The sequence below is a fragment of the Akebia trifoliata genome, chromosome 11 (genome assembly GCF_017979445.1).
Source record: "Akebia trifoliata isolate Shusen 1 chromosome 11, ASM1797944v1, whole genome shotgun sequence".
Taxonomy (NCBI): Eukaryota; Viridiplantae; Streptophyta; class Magnoliopsida; order Ranunculales; family Lardizabalaceae; genus Akebia; species Akebia trifoliata.
The window spans coordinates 44,150,030-44,166,801 of record NC_141385.1 but is presented as its reverse complement, the minus strand read 5'-3'; the positions used below and the strand labels follow the sequence as shown (position 1 = coordinate 44,166,801).

The 16,772-nt window shown below is 34.6% G+C and overlaps 1 protein-coding gene and 1 pseudogene across 3 annotated transcripts; both read right to left on the bottom strand.

Moving 5' to 3' along the window:
• Window positions 1-616: 616 nt before the first annotated feature.
• LOC147391935 (dihydrolipoyllysine-residue succinyltransferase component of 2-oxoglutarate dehydrogenase complex 2, mitochondrial-like) lies at window positions 617-8,554 on the bottom strand. Of its 3 annotated transcripts, none has more exons than XM_086459311.1 (15): window positions 8,419-8,554; window positions 8,055-8,121; window positions 7,828-7,902; window positions 5,380-5,440; window positions 5,237-5,264; window positions 4,587-4,657; window positions 4,401-4,481; window positions 4,211-4,266; window positions 4,050-4,094; window positions 3,676-3,951; window positions 3,496-3,590; window positions 3,029-3,119; window positions 2,170-2,280; window positions 1,166-1,360; window positions 617-1,007 (listed from the first exon to the last, which is right to left on the bottom strand). In XM_086459311.1, the coding sequence occupies exons 2-15, from the start codon at window positions 8,103-8,105 to the stop codon at window positions 816-818; spliced, it is 1,428 nt and encodes a 475-aa protein (XP_086315437.1). In that variant the 5' UTR covers window positions 8,106-8,121; window positions 8,419-8,554; the 3' UTR covers window positions 617-815. The 3 variants fall into 3 exon arrangements, with proteins under 3 accessions (XP_086315437.1, XP_086315440.1, XP_086315439.1); XM_086459314.1 differs by having other exon boundaries at window positions 4,401-4,475; XM_086459313.1 differs by lacking the exon at window positions 8,419-8,554 and adding an exon at window positions 8,364-8,386.
• Window positions 8,555-12,696: 4,142 nt separating this feature from the next.
• LOC147391934 (putative F-box protein At4g22030 pseudogene) lies at window positions 12,697-14,310 on the bottom strand (annotated as a pseudogene).
• Window positions 14,311-16,772: the final 2,462 nt, after the last annotated feature.

The following is a 16,772-nucleotide window of genomic DNA, read 5'->3' as shown; positions in this document are numbered from 1 at the left end:
ATTGGGATATGATTTTGATGGATTTGTATGTCAATTAGTACATGATTAATGTAGGGTGATGTATCAGACCCAAACAAACAAAAATATGTCAGGACGAAAGCAAACTAATCAAATTGGGATATGATTTTGATGGATTGGTATGTCAATTAGTACATGATTAATGTAGGGTGATGTATCAGACCCAAACAAACAAATAAAAATATGTCCGGACGAAAGCAAACTAGCAAATGGGGATATGATTTTGATGGATTGGTATGTCAATTAGTACATAATTAATGTAGGCTGATGTATCAGACCCAAACAATCAAAAATATGTCCGGACAAAAGCAAACTAAGCAAATTGGGATATGATTTTGATGGATTGGCATGTCAATTAGTACATGATTATCCCTTCAAACTCCTCCCCCTCCCCACCCCCCACCCCCCCCCCCCCCCCTCGCTCTCTTTGTTTTTCAATAAATTCATTTTTATCGATAAAAAAAAAAAAATTAGTACATGATTAATAATCACCATTCCACAATAACGACAGATGCCTGCCAAAAAGCCCGAAGTATCATTTGGGAAATAGAGCTAAGGCTCATCCTGCCACTCTTATCTCTTTAAAGTCAAACACAAATTTTGAAAATATAAATCTGATAAGGTTTCTCATTTCAACTCAATCATCATGCAGCCACAATTTATAATTTGCTGAACTAAACTTGCAGGACTCCTACAAAATTTTAGTTTTCTTGGCAAAAAGGTCAATTTGATTTAAGAATTTTTATACCAAAATCTAGGCATAGCAACAGATCTTTAAGTATTGCTTGGAAGCACATTCATATATCAAGGAGAAGTCTGCGAGGGTCCTCTACAACATCCTTGATGCGGCGCAAGAAGAAAACTGCTTCTCTTCCATCAATCAGCCTATGATCGTACGTCAGTGCAATGTACATCATTGGCCTTGGGACAACGCTTCCTCCAACAACCATTGGACGGGTCACTATCGAATGCATTCCAAGGATCGCCGACTGCCAAAAGAATTTTATTTGAGACTTTTCAATCATTCAGGAAAAACCATAATTAAAAGCACAAAGTTCCATACATGCAAGGATTTTCAACCAACCCAATATTTTTTTCAAGGATAATGTAAATGAGATAAAAACAAGTTGAAGTACAGGGATTATACCTGTGGGGGGTTGATGATGGGGGTACTCAAAAGGCTTCCATAGACACCACCATTGGATATTGTAAATGAGCCTCCAGCCATCTCGTCAATTGATATAGTGCCATCACTTGCCTTCTTAGCGAGGGTGTTAATTGACTTTTCTATCTCAGCAAAATTCATTTTTTCTGCATTGCGGATAACTGGAACAACAAGCCCCTTTAAAAGAAAAAAAAAAGAAAAAAAGGAATTCAGAGTAAGCGACCCAAATTACACACATAAATCCATCATTATATTAAGAACAGAAAACTCCATCTTGACAGTAAACAACAGAAGAGGATGCGTCCAAGGAATAAGCTTGGAAAAAGCATCTACGTTGTGAGCCAAATTTAATAACATGTGTTGAACAAGTTGGTAGACATAAAATTCGGGTGGTTCCATCTTTTTTCCTTTTGAACTTTAAACCGCGTATTTACTAACTGAAACCTCAGCTCATTTCTTAAAAGACATGAAACTATAAGTTCTGCTATTGCCATCCTCAGTTTTTACATATTGTTGATGTTTCCGTAGTTATTTGCAGAAATACTGTCCAAATAGTTGACTCTTTTAATTATTCTGCTTAGGACAAATTCATCCACCATGAAGGATCTGGTTGAACCATTTTTCACAACAACAAAACAAAAAATTGCAGACAATTTAATATAAATTTAGAATTAACCAATTTCTAATTACCCATACAATATTTTAATCCAAAATTAAATATTAATGCTATCTCAAATGGAACTCTGATTTTATCTATTTTTTTCTTACAAGTTTATTTCATCCGCTTCAAAATCATATTTACCTTATTATAGCACCACTTACTGATCAATACTGCAAGAGTTTTATGGGAACTTTTTAAATGTCTAAATGACTATGACGTTGCTAATCATACATCTAAAACCTGAATATTCTGATATGTGAATAGAGAATACTAGAAAGAAAAAAGGTAATTTAGAAAATCGGAATCAATTGGACATTTAACAAACCTTTGGAGTACCAACAGCAATACTGATATCAATATAATCTCTGTATATGATATCATCACCATCAATGACTGCGTTGATAATTGGCTGATTCTGAAGCCCACTAACAGCAGCCTGAAAAATAAAGAATATCATGTACGGGACCAAAAACAAAAATAGAAAACATTGATAGGATAAATGAGATGGGGTCCAAAAGATAAAAGTAAAACATTTACATGTCAAAAATAGGTTGTATGTGTCCAATACTCAAATTCTCATCCTTACTGGTGCTTGGGAATGAGGAGTACCAAGTAGAAAATTGGGGACATATTCTTAGAAAGGGAAGGTGGTTTCCAACTTCCATGTGGTTGCCACATAAGGTGTGTGAATTTCCAAATTATAAACAGCTTGTAATTTACAAAGATAAATTTGTTTATAAAAAAATTTGGTTTCTTTAATACAATATTAAAAGATGCATTGGCAAAATATTTATAAAAACAAAAAGCTTATGAGATCTTAACTGTAGGGAAAATGTAAAAAAATCCATTGACAGTACACCTAGGCAAGACTGTCATTGGATTGGGCTAAGGTCAGCTAAGGTTTAACCAAAGCCCATTTCAGTTGTAGGCCAAACATTGAGCGAATCTGATCTAACTCTGTTAAATTCAATGCACAGAAAACTAAAATTGTAAAAAAGATTCATTTTGGATTGGAATCAATTTGAAACCAATGGCATGTTGGATCACGATCCACAAATTAGGGCCGATTCAACCCAATTCCTCAATCCAGACCCAATGTCATCTGATCAGATCATTGGGTTGACCCAGTCCATTGACTGCCCTACTAATAAGATTGCCCTAACTAGTGCAAAGTCCATCCATACTTTCACAAATCCTGACATGAGTCCCAACTTCACTCCATGTTTTTCCAAAAATGCATCTTTGTAATCAGAACGGAGCTTCATCAAGTTAGTCCTGCATAATAGAATGCACAATAGTTTCAAGTCAGTAAAATTTCACAATTACCCAAAATATATGGAAGAAAGAAGAATGTGATACAGATTACATTTTAGATCAGTAAGCCTGTTTTAATGAGATCGGTATCTCAGATATGGCAGCAATTGAACCTAGGTCAATGGTACCAGATAAGAGTACTTTAATGGCCCAAAGCATAGCTCTGGCGTCACAATATGAGGATGATGACGGTTCCTTTTATGTAACCAATGAATATAAAATTCAAGGAGAACCGGACAGACTAAACAGAAAATTTCAAAGCAATGACGGGTTGTGAAAACCAAAGATGGTCAGTCCACATTCCAAGTGAATATGGAACTTATGAAACTAAACTTACATATCAACTTCATTAAACGTGGTCAGCAACGCAAATGTGTTCTGAGAATCTTTCAAACGTGTTGCAACTCGTTTTCTAAGCCTCGTCATAGGAACCTGTAATCATGATAATTCTATGAACCAACCTATCATTAATAGTGGAAGTTTAAAGAACCAAGGGAAACCAAACCATGTGTCTTACACGTCTTTCTCGTTCCTTTGGAGGAAGCACAGGTTCTGCGGCCGACGCTCTAGTAGGAGGAGGAGTAGATGCTTTGGGCTTCTCCTTGACAACAACAGCTTCTGCTTTAGGCTTTTGCTTTTCCACCGTTTCCTTTTCTGCGGGAGGGGATGGCTGAGGAGCATCTTTAGGTGATTTTTCCTCTGATGGAGCAACATGTGCTACACCATCACCAGATTTCGAAATGACAGCAATCTTGGTTCCTGGTTCCACAGTATCACCTTCCTTGGCTACAAACTATCAATTATCAATTAAAAACATAAAACCGTTCAATTCAGAAGCACACCTATTTTACAAGGGAAAGCAAGGGAACATAGGATTAAATGATATTATACCTTCTGGATAACTCCAGCTTCAGGACTAGCAACATCGATGGTTACCTGACAATTAATACAAGTCAAGAATTATATTTATATTTATTCCATACTGACAGTAGCCATCAATGTTTCATATTTTTACAACATTTAAAAACAAATGTTGTGTTAATTGTAGATACCTTATCAGTTTCAACTTGAGCAATTGGCTCATCAATTCGTACACTGTCACCAGGGTCTGTTACCAATATCACAGGAATGAATTACAAAACAAGATTTTATGTATATTTATGCACATAAACTCGATGACATACACAGCCTAACAATAATAATGAGCGAAAGCATTGCAAGATGGTCACAAGGAAAACATACTTTTCAAGAACTTTGCTAGAGTGCCGTCAGTAATAGATTCTCCCATGTAAGGGACAACCGCATCAACTAGGTCACCTGCATCTGGAAATAAAGCATTTTAAATTACACTGGTTCCAACCAAAAGAACTTACTCAAATATATCAAAAAAAGAAAAAAATACCAAGTGTAACATGTGAAACATCGTACCATTGTCTGAAGAAAATGACCTACTCCACATTAGGACAGGATAGTCTTTTTGAAGGGAGGCAACAACTTCCCTGCATATTCCCCATACAAATTCTGAGCGGAAGGCATGAAGCAAAAAATGAAAGAATCCACCCCCCCCCCCCCCCCCCCCTTTCCTCCCGTTTTTTTTTTTTCCTTTTTGGTTGAGTTGAGATGAATTTAAGTTTCAAAAGCCACAATTTGGAAGTGTTATAAGTTACAGAAAATGAATTGCTATCCTCACAAAAAGTGTTCCTTGAAATTATGGGTATTTTAGAAACACTCCCTGTAAAATTGATGATACTAGTTTTACCCTCTTGCAAAATGCAAGATTAGATTTACTCCCTTTGACCGTAAGTCAAAGTTGCTTTTTCTTGATGATTTAACAGTGAAATTTTGATCTTTTCCAAATTTTAATTTGGTAATTTAAATATTTAAAGAGCATTTTAAAAAAAAATCAAAATTTCATCGTTAAATCATCAAGAAAACACAATGTTGACTTGCAGTCCAGGGGGGTAAGCCTAATCATTCATTTTGCAAGGGGATAAACCCTAATATCACCAATTTTACATGGTGTGTTGCTAAAATACCCTAAAATTTTTCAGTACAAAGAAGGAAAAGACAATGCTAACCTTGTAGGCTTCAAACTAGCCACACCACCTGAAATGATATAAGAGAGTTATTGTAATCCATCTATAGGAAGATGACACAACCAGCACATAGTACTCGGTTTGTACAAAGCAACCAAAGGAGTATAATAAGTTTAGAAGCTTACCTGGCATAATATAGCTACTGAAGTTTCGAACATGTTTAGATCCTCTTCCAAGAAGATACGTCTGCACAGATGCATGTAAAGTAATAGGAGTGAGAATCTTGTCCCAAGAATGACAATAAATCAAGCTATAATTTCTTAACAGAGATGCTCCGCACGCAGCAGTATCATGGAAACTTGACAAAGAGATGCTGCAACTCCCAAGACGATAACTCTAATGATAAACATGACTAACAAACCCATCTCGTAATAATAACCAAAAGAAGAGAGAAAAAAAAAAAACTGTTTGATAAGAAAAACCAAATCTTGGAACATATTTGAGAGCATAGAAAAACAAAAGCCCATAAATCATAAGAAACACAATAAGAAAAACTAGAAAGCAGAAATATAAATAAATAACAATAAAAAAACATACAAATCACCTGAAGCTTAAATTTTTTTTTTTTTTTATCGGTAAAGATAATTTTATTAAGAAAAAGAAAATCTATGGGGGTCGAGAGGACCAACCCAAAACAAAGAAAAGAAACCAAACAAAAAGCAAAACAACAAGGGACAAGCAACAAAACTCTCACGAACAAAGACACAGGCTGAGGTGGACCCTACACAAAAAGAACATAGTACAAGAAAGAGAAAAAAAAGAAGAAAAAAACACACAAGCCACTCAAGCATACAGCACACAAGAGTGTTAAACATAAGCCACTCAAGCATACAACCCACAAGAGTGTTGAACACAATAGAGCGAATCCCACTTAAATACAAAATCTTCAATAAACACCCCGTCAAAATCCTTGCTTAACTTGCTCCAAAAAAAACAGCAAGCCCCAAATATCCAGTAATACCTCTTGAAGAGTCTTCTCTTCTCCTTGAAACACCCTTCTATTCCTCTCTTTCCAAAGCCCCCAGTACACAGCAAAAGAAAGAATGGCTCACATGTATCTCCTTCTATTGGAGAACACATTAAGAGACCACCCAATGAAAAAGGATAAAATCTCCATAAGGGAAACCCAATCCACCTGGAAAAGAGAAAGGAAGTGGGACCAAATACAAACGGAGAAGGGGCAACGCAAAAGAAGGTGATTCTCGGATTCCCCGTTCCTTTTTGCAGAGGAAGCAAAAAAAAAATCGGAGTTGAAAAACTTTGTTTAATCAGATTGCCAAGAGAAAGAATTCTCTCAAGGGAAGTTGTCCTAATGAAAAAAGAAATTTTGGAAGGGATAAGGGGGGACCAAATTGCAACTTCCGGGAAGGATAAAGTAAAAGCGGGCAAGAGCACTTTATGGAAGGAATGCACAAAGAATCTTTTGTCCTAACTCACACACCAGTCTCTTCAATCGTCTTTGTTCTCAACAAGATGATAGGAGCTAATGAGATCAAGAAGTGATGCAACCTCATTGATCTCCCAGTCGTTCAAATTTCTCCTAAAGCCCAAATCCCATGAGAAATCTTTCCCATTACAAATCCGACAGTCTTGCACCGTTGAAAATCTCTTCAACGAGGCTGCATAGAGGGAAGGATCCTGAAGAGACTGAGAAAGATTGTCACACCACCTGCACTCCCAAAATCTCACCTATCACCTCTACCCACCTTAAAAATAATCTCCTTGTTGAACCATGAAACACTTTGAGAATCCCCTTCCACATACTAGGCCATAGGAGGAAATAACCTCCCTGCTCTCCCAACTAAACATTTTGTCCCTGTATTTTGCTATTATAACCCTTCTCCACAAACTACTCATCTTCTCTCCAAACCTCTAAAGCCACTTGCCCAAAAGTGCCTTGTTCAATCTTTTCGACCCATCAATCCCTAAACCTCCATTCTTTCTTGGGGGAAGAAATAATTTTCCACTTCACCAAATGAAACTTTCTATTCTCATACTTATAACTCCATAAGCAATCCCTCATTAACTTATCCATTTTTGCCTCTACCAACTTCTGAATCGAAAATAAAGAGGAAGAAAATTGGTATACTTGCAAGAGTACTCTTGATCCATGTTAACCTCCCACTTTTGAAAGGTACCTCACTTTCCACATACTCAATCTCTTCTCAAGCTTATCAATCACCTGAACCCAAATTCTAGAACTATTGTAAGGCACCCCAAGAGGGAGACCTATATATGAAGACGGTAGAGAATCAGGACCAACCCCCAAATGACCGGTAAAATTGGAAGATCACTAGCAGCCCAACCCCAACAACTTTTCTAAAGATTGATATGTAAACCCGAAATAGCTTCACAACAACACAGCAGAGCTCTCAAAAACCTGAATTGATCTTTAGATTCCTTGAGGAACACAACTGTATGGTCAGTGGATGTGAGAGACTAAAAGACCTTCCTCATTGCATATGAAAATATTTCCAATTTCACCATTAACACAATAACAAGCTTCAATGATTTTTTTTCTCAATCTGAGTAATTTACATTAAGGCAACTAATGGAAGCAATTCATATAATACCTCTTTGCTTGCTGAAGTGTAGCTTCTCGGTGCAGATACCGCAGGCCGAATCTTCTGTATCGATTGCCCTAGAATCTGAAAGCAAAAAAAAAAAACAAAAAACAAAAAAACACTTTTGACTCCCTTAATAAAATCAAATATTTTTAAATAAATTTCAACAACATGACCCAAAGATTGATACACAAACACATAAAAATAAAAAAAAAAAAGAATAATTCGGATCCTACCGAAGCATTGGCGCCTTCACAAGCGACTTTTCGTCTCACAATCCCCAACATTCTTGCTTCTTGAGGCCTACCAAATCGTCAAAAACCAAACTTTTAAGAACTTATTTCGGAACTTTAGCAACTAAAGCGTTCTGATCTAACAATTATATGAATCTGAATCACAATTTCACAATCAATTGGAGATTTTGTTTCAAAAATCCAAACCAACAATAGTGGATGAAGGAAATAGGGATTAAACAGAACAAGAGATCAAAAATTTTATGCTTATCCAAGGTCGATAACAATATTAAAATTCCAAAAATAAGAAACCTATGTTTCTGAGTTAGCCATGAAAACAGATCTGAGAGAGGTTAGAGCTTCGAACCTGATTGAAGACAACCAATCTCTTTGGGAGAAAAAAAAATATCAAAATGAAGGGTTTCAAGAAGAATGGGAGAGGGTCGACAATATACAACTCAATTCCAGTTTTTGTCTGACGTAAATTTGCTTGACTTTCTCATTAAAAGTGTAGCTCTAGTTGCACACACCTAATTGCTTGCACCACCTACTTGCACCCTAGGTGGAGAGTAGAGGATTAAAATCCTCCTCTCACACTTTAATACACGTCACGTAAGTCATAATCTAAGGATATTTACATGGCATGTATTCGGGGTGTGAAGGGAGGGTTTCAATCTTTTACTCTACGTACATACGATCTGGGCTCTTGTCTCCAATTACTCGCAATACCCACCTTAAAGACAAAAGTAAATCTCTATTTCATGCATTGAATGTGACGAATGTTCATTTTAATTCTCAAAAAATATTGTTTTTAGTCAATTTATCACTTTTGTAATTAATGAATTCATTGATAAAATAGTAATGATTTTGTCATATGAATGATCTCGTTGGTAATATATCAATGAATTTGTTGATATAAAAGTGACGAATTCCCTAGAAAAACATGTTTCGAGAATTAAAATGAACAGATATCGGAACTAGAATTTTGATGTAAGTTGGGCATGTTTTGGAAAATATCTCTAAGGACAAAGTGTCTTATTACGCGCACCTAATTTTTTTTTTTTTTTTTTTTTTTCTAATTCTCATTGTACCCCCCAATAGCCTACTGAACTCATTTCTTCTTCGTCGTCTCTCTATCTATCCCTCATTTCTTCTTATTATTATTCTCCATTTCTTGCATTGAATCTGACGAATGTTCCTTTTAATTCCAAATGATCATTACCATCATGATAGATTATGACTTATGAGTTCATTCATCGCTTTGTTTTATAATATAAAATAGCAAAATCATTGTTTATCTAATCCATGGGACTGTGTTGGAAAACAACAAGATTAACACTTTAAAAATCAATGAGTGGGTCAATTAGAGTAATTGATTATGATGCATTATAATAAGATATATTGTGATTATAGTAATAAAGTTTGGATTTAGTAATTATTCAGTGAGGGTTCAATTCAGTTTATTCGGATATATTTAGGAAAATTTCAGAGATTATTTAAAATATTTTATTGGATTTGTTACTAAAATCTACCATCTTCAACCTCTTTTTAAATATTATATTCTTTTTGGAGGTGAAAGTTAAAATTGTTACCATATTCCATGATTACTTGAGGGTCGTCAATTAATTCATCATTTGATCAAATTAATCAGTTTACCCTTAATTTAGAGAATTTTATGAATTTTTTGAAAATTTTGGAGAATTTTGTAATTATGACTGTGATACACCAAATCATGTTATTTTAAGAATAAGGATGGTGATCATATTATGATTAATTTGATTATATTATTTATTAATTTGTCATCTTTAGTAAGGATTTATTTTTATTATTTCAATAAAAGACCTATTTTATCAAGAGAATCAATATTTTCATGTCAATCTATGTGATATCAAAGGCCAAGCTCTACCTTACATGATCTTAGTATGCCATTCTCAAGCAACGATGCCAACATCATTGTTGGACATTCTTTCAATCCCTATTTTACTGTATACTTCTACAGACGCCTATCACGCGTGCACTCATAGTAATAGTTTACTTTTTTTTATTTGTCAGGGATCTCTCCAACAATAGTTTTTTGTTCCAATAGCATACTCGCATGTCATGATTTCTTGGGAGAGAACATGTCGAGTCTAATCTTGTGATCCACCAGTTCTGACTTTGTAAAAAGACACGTAGAAACTGAAAATAATGAAATGCATATATGGAACATAAAAGACAAATTTACCAAAACGAAGCAAACATTTGGCATAATTAAAAATATGGAGCATTTTTCAACTTATTTATGAAAATAATAACTTATCATTTTTGAAAATAATTTTATTTTATCAAAATGGAAAAAAAAAACTTTGAACAATAAAATGATAATTTTTTTACCAAAATTATCATTTTAAAAAAATTCAATGTCAATGGGATCCTTTTAACATTGTACAAAAATAAATTCTGACATCATGTCAAAGGGATCTTATTGGCATTGAGTTTTATTTTAATTGTTCTTTGTTAATGTCATATTTTTGACATTATACAAAATTAAATTCCTATCTCACGTAAAAATGATCATTTTGACATTGAGTAATTTTATAATTAAAAAAAAAAAATTTGCCTTTTGATATGAGATCAAAATTTATTTTTGTACATTGTCAAAAAGATCCCATTGACACAGATTTTTTATTTTTTATTTTTAAATTCAGTGTCAATCATGGTTTTAAAACTCGGTTTCACATCTCATCTCATCCATGGCAGATACCGAATCGTCTCGGACGAGTTTTTTGATACGTTTGAGACGTCTCGTTCATACCTGATACTGAGACAACTTGGGTGACACATCTTGGTCGCAGGCAACTTAAACCCATGGGATCCTTTTGACAATGTATTTTTTTTAAAGGGATATATTCGATAAATAAAATAATTCTAAAAATGGTAAAGTATACTTTTGGGAAATAAGTTCAAAAGTGCATCGTCTTCGGAATTATTCGGAAATATATAATCACATGTCATATTTTCTAGGGAAAGAACACGTCGAATCTAATCTTGTGAACCACTTAATAAAAAACAAGCTGAAAGTGACAATGATGAAATGCATATATGAAACATAAAAGAGAAATTTACCAAAATGGCCAAACATTTGGCATAATTCCAAAAATGGAGCACTTTTGAACTTATTTAAGAAAATAGTAATTTACTAGTTTTGAAAATAATTTTATTCTGCCAAAATGGTAAAAAAAAAACAAACTTTGAACAGTAAAATGGTAAATTTTTTTTTTTTTCTGAAATACCATTTAAAAAAAAAAATTCAATGTCAATAGGATCCCTTTAACATTGTACAAAAAATATATATATATTCTGACCTCATGTCAAAGGGATCTTGTTAACATTGAGTTTTTATTTTAAATGTTCTTTGTCAATGTGATTTTTTTGACAATATCAAAAATTAAATTCTGATCTCATATAAAAAAGGATCATTTTGACATTGAGTAATTTCAAAAATAAAAATAAAAAAACAAAAAAAATCCTTTTGACATGAGATCAGAATTTATTTTTGTACATTGTCAAAAAGATTCCATTGACAAAGATTTTTTTATTTAAAAAAAAAAAATCAGTGTCAATCATGGTTTTTAAACTTGATTTTGCGTCACATCTCGTCCATACCAGATACTGAGTCATCTCAGATGAGTTTTCCGATACGATTGAGATGTCTCGTTCAAAAATTTGAAAAATGAATGTCGGTATTAAATCTCATTTGAAAATTTGACTTGTCCATCCGTCTCGTTCATGCCTAATACCGAGATGAATTGGGCGATACATCTCGGTTTCAGGCGAGTTAAACCATGGTGTCAATGGGATCCTTTTGGCATTGTATTTTTTTTTAAAGGGATATTTTCGGTATATAAAATTATTCTGAAAATGAAAAATTATCTTTTGGAAAATAAGTTCAAAAGTGTATCATTTTCATAATTATTCAATTTTTTATGCATGTGTTTGGTGAATTTGCAAACATAAAAAATTGTTAAAAGTTTTGAAATGCCTATGCCTTAGGCATGGGCAAACGCGTGTGTGTATATGGGTCAAGATTTGTAGACTCATGAAACATGAACTCATATGTTCACACACGATCCCGGCAATGTACATGTCACAGCCAATGGTTCGAATAAAAGATGTTTCCTAAGAATACATTATAGATCTCTATGATACATCTCAATTGTTGGATCTCACAAATACACGATCAAGATATATATAAGAGAGCCAAACATTGTGCCGAACATTTTTCAATGTATAGGTTAGAAGTTTTGGAATGGAATGATTTTTTGTAAGGATGATCTCTATTATGAGAAGATCATCCTCACAAAAATCAGCTCATTTTGAAACCTCTAACCCCATCAAAAGTGGTGTACATAAATTGGACGGTCCATAATTCTTCAACTTGTAAACTAGGATTAGAAGTTTTGGAATGAGCTGATTTTTTGTGAGGATGAACTCTTCACCATAGAGATGATCTTCACAAAATTATCAGCCCATTCCAAAATTTCTAACTCTGTTTTGAAAAATGTTAGGCTCTCTTTAGGGCCTTTAAACGCTTCCCTATATATATAAAGGATAGGAATGGATGAAACATAAGAAATGATTCATATGGAAAAATGCATGTATCCCAACCATTAATCTAGTGAATCAACTTGAGTAATTGAATTTAAGAAGAAATCGAAGAATATCATACAATGAGGTCTTGAAGGTTTATGTAACAACACTTTTTAAAGTTACATTTGTATCTACATGAGGTGAGTGATAATAATGGAAACAATCTTTCAAGAAATCAAAAGAGCTTGCTTGCAAACTCTTCAATGGTTGACGAGGAAGACCCGGCAAGATTTCTTAGCTCAGATAAGCTTCTTCCAAGTTGTAATGCCACCTTCATTTCAAACAATTCCCCACTCTCTTTCCTTTCAACCATTTCTTCTTCTAGTGTGGACTCTAGGGACTCTTGCAGCATTTGGAAGGATCCTGCACAGCTCCGATACATCTCGAAGACCATTCCAACTTGCCCACCATGCTCTAAAGTGTTTACAATGCTCGCTAATGCTCCTGCAACAACACCCAACAGCACGGGCCATGACCCATGAGAAGGAGACCCAACAAAAGCAGACCCAACTGCCGCGATGCCAGTAAGTAGAGGTCCTGAAATCGCTAAAATCTTGTTTACTTTCAAGACCAACTTGCTTAGCTTCACATATTCGGCCGTGTCCTTCCTTTTCATCACCACCAAAATTTCCTTCATTTCCTGTTCAAGCTTATCACTCCAACCATTTTTCTCCAATTTTCCTTTATTTTGTTGTAATTTTTGTTGTTGTGGCCACCACACAGCGGGTTCTACGGTCTTTGGGAACTTGTCGAGCATGACTCCTCCAAGCAAGGGAAGTGGGTAGGCTTTGTCGAGTGCCAACACCTTCTCCATCGCGTCGTTTACGTCCATAGAAGTAGGAACACCAAGAGCAAGTGTTGTTTGGATCTCCCCATGGAGTTTCTTAAACAACCTTGTTGCGTTCCTTTGCTCTTCGGCAAGTTGGGAAGGCTGGATTTTATTCATCACCAACAACATCCCCGTTGCGGCCGAATACAATAGTGTGGAGGACAACTTAAGAGCTAAAATGGGTGCTCCAATTCCACCAATTGATGCTAGTCCTGCCATGGTTGCCGCAGTTACGGTGATACCATTGATTGAAGTAACTAGAAGATTGTTCCAATTGTTTCTCTGCTCTCCGATGTTGGCGTGCATCTCCACTCTATCTGCTACAGCCTCCATGATCGCGTGAAGCTTCACGATTACCTCATCATCTCTTATATCATCATCTCTTATATTAGTCCTCGATATTTCTTCATGGGTAGTGGTTGTGTGTCCAGCTCTTTTGTTTAATTCCTTTACCAAGTTTAAAGTATTTAGCTTTGGAAGGGATAGACGTTGGGTTCGGACTTTCGGGGCATGAAGGGCAGCCTCGATTCCTCTTTGATGACAATGCGACGAAGAAGATGAATATAGGAGACTTGATGAAGCTTGAAGGGCCGCCATCTTTTCAAATTTCAGTCTTGGATTTGAATTGAGGTTGTAAGTTGGTTTGATGTTCTGTGATAATGGAATAAGAAGTTCAGGGTCTCATCTCATTTATATAGTGTAGGTGGTGAGATGTTGGGGAAGAAATTGAGTAGTTTTTCAACGCTTTGAATTGATTAATGGTTTAGACTGTTTCTTTTGTTTGCCTCGTTCGCATATTCTTACGTTGACTTTCAACTAGAACAGGTAAAACCTTGGAATTTTGATAATATGACTCGGTTTTTGGATAACGCCCTGCAGCCATTTTCTCTCTCCTGCACATGGTTTAAAAAAAAACTTTCTAATCAACTTGTGGCATTTAAAAACATGATCTGAAGCAATGGCGGCGTAGATGATAAAATTATGTTAACTTTAAAATTAAAAAAAAAAAAATTTAAATAATTATTTTTACAGTTAAATTTTATTTTTAAATTTGGGTGCTTGATGCATTTTCAACCTCAAGTTCAAAAATTAATATATTTAATTTTTTTTTTGTTGAGTATTAATATTTTCTTGAAATCTAAAAGACTATGCATTGGATTTTAAATGTGATGATCAATGTGGCCCAACAACCCTTTAAAGATTTAAAATCTAAAAAAAATGAATATGTGGCCAACAGACAAAAGAGAGAATATCTTTATTATTAATGTCATTTGTACCACATGTCAAACGTCTGTTGGACTGTGAGCAAACGCGTCAAGGATATGCACCAAAACCGTGTTATATTATCAACATTCAAAACCTTGAACTTGATTTTTCTAGTCTCTAGCTACCTTGCTCACGATGTGAAGACAAAATCTAACATTCGTATAAAATACAGTATAACAAAAACGGAGCTAATGGCCCTAATGTTTAGTGGTTCATTTTTCTCTTTTTAAAATGAATCGTGATAATCTGATTTACCTGCGTGGAATACTCAATCGACACCCCTGACGTGGTAGGTTCGAAAATCCTAGATCTACTCTCTTATACTCTCTTCAAGATACAAAATCACATTTGTTATGGGGAATCGTAGTTCCGTATCCCAAGGAGAGCAAATTTACGATTCTTAGGCCTGTCACGTCAGGGGTATCAATTGAGTATGCCACGTGGGTTAGTTAAATCATCATGATGATTTAAAAATTCAACAAATGGTGTTATAGTTTACTAGTATGAATAAGACTATATGTATGGCTATATTTTGGGTAATTTAGAAATGCCCCTTCATGTTTTGGTCAATATTCAAGAAGGCCCTCTTTATTTTCAAATGATGTCATGCCCCCTTGACCTTATTTTATTCAAAAAATAAATAAATATGAAATCAGTTAAATTCCCGCATCTACACTCTAAAACTCATTGATTTTTCACCCAAAAGTTTACTATTTTTCAAGCTCTTTAATCTCTATAGTAAGATTATTATTTACTTATTAGGCATTGCAATCTATGAATTATTCTCTATCTCCTCTAAACATCAAGAAAACTCTTGATTTTTCTACTTGAAATAACACAAAAGGTATGGTGATAGAATTTTAAGATTGAAGATATGAAGTAAAAAAAATTTAACTAAGACATTAAAGATGATTGCTTTTGGGAATAAAAATCAAGGATTTTTTTTTCTTCAGTGGTTGAAAATGGTGATAGAATCTTGATGTGGATGTGATAAACTTTTTTTTAAGGGGGGTTGGAGGGGAGATTAAGATTTGAAAACATTGAGGCCAAAGTATCTTTAGTTAGACCGCGTTTGAGAAGGGCCGAATCAATCTCTAGGTTTTGGTATTTTATTTTGACTTGAATTCTACAATAAAAGAATATCAATAAGTGAGAAACCCAATGTGTAAAAAATTACAAAGAGTCTATGGATTTTTAATAGTAAACTATGATGGAAAATGTAATAACCCTGCCAAAGTGACATGTGCATGGGAGATCTAGGCCATGGTTTTAAAACTTGGTCTCACATCTCGTCTCGTCCAGGCCCGAAGTTGTCTCAAATGAGTTTTTCGATACATTAGAGATGTCTCGTTCAAAAAATAAAAAAATTGAACATGAGGTATTAAATCTCAGTAAAAAAAAAAATGACTTGTGCTTTTATGTCATTCAACCTTGCTACAGAGTTAATTCGGACGATACGTTTCGGTCTCAGACGAGTTTTGAAACCATGATCTACACCCAAAAGATCAACTCATCTATGCTGACTTGGATGGAGACTCCTCCAAGAATAAGTTCTCTTTACTTGATTTTTTCCTTAATATTCTCTAGTAATCCGAATTGGTAGTATTTGTTTTAATCTTTCTCAACAACTTTTTATTTCAATAGGATTTCCATGTAATTTAGTGAGGGATTATAGGAGATTAGGTTATTTGAAATTGGAATTATTTCCATGTAAGTATGAACTCTCCATATCTATTTATATGGGAGGATAAAAATGAATAAAGAGAGAACTTTTAATCCAATTTGGAGGATTTGACTCTCTCAAATACGCAAGAGTTCGATGGTTGTTTTTATCTTCTATCTCTATATTTCTACATTTAGGGTTAACTCTTTTACAACTTGTATAAGAGCCATCCTTACTTGGACATCCATTTCTTCCATCATTTTTCTTCTCTTCTCATCTCTCCCAAATACAAGATAGACACCCACATTAGTACTCCAATGGCATCACAGAAACA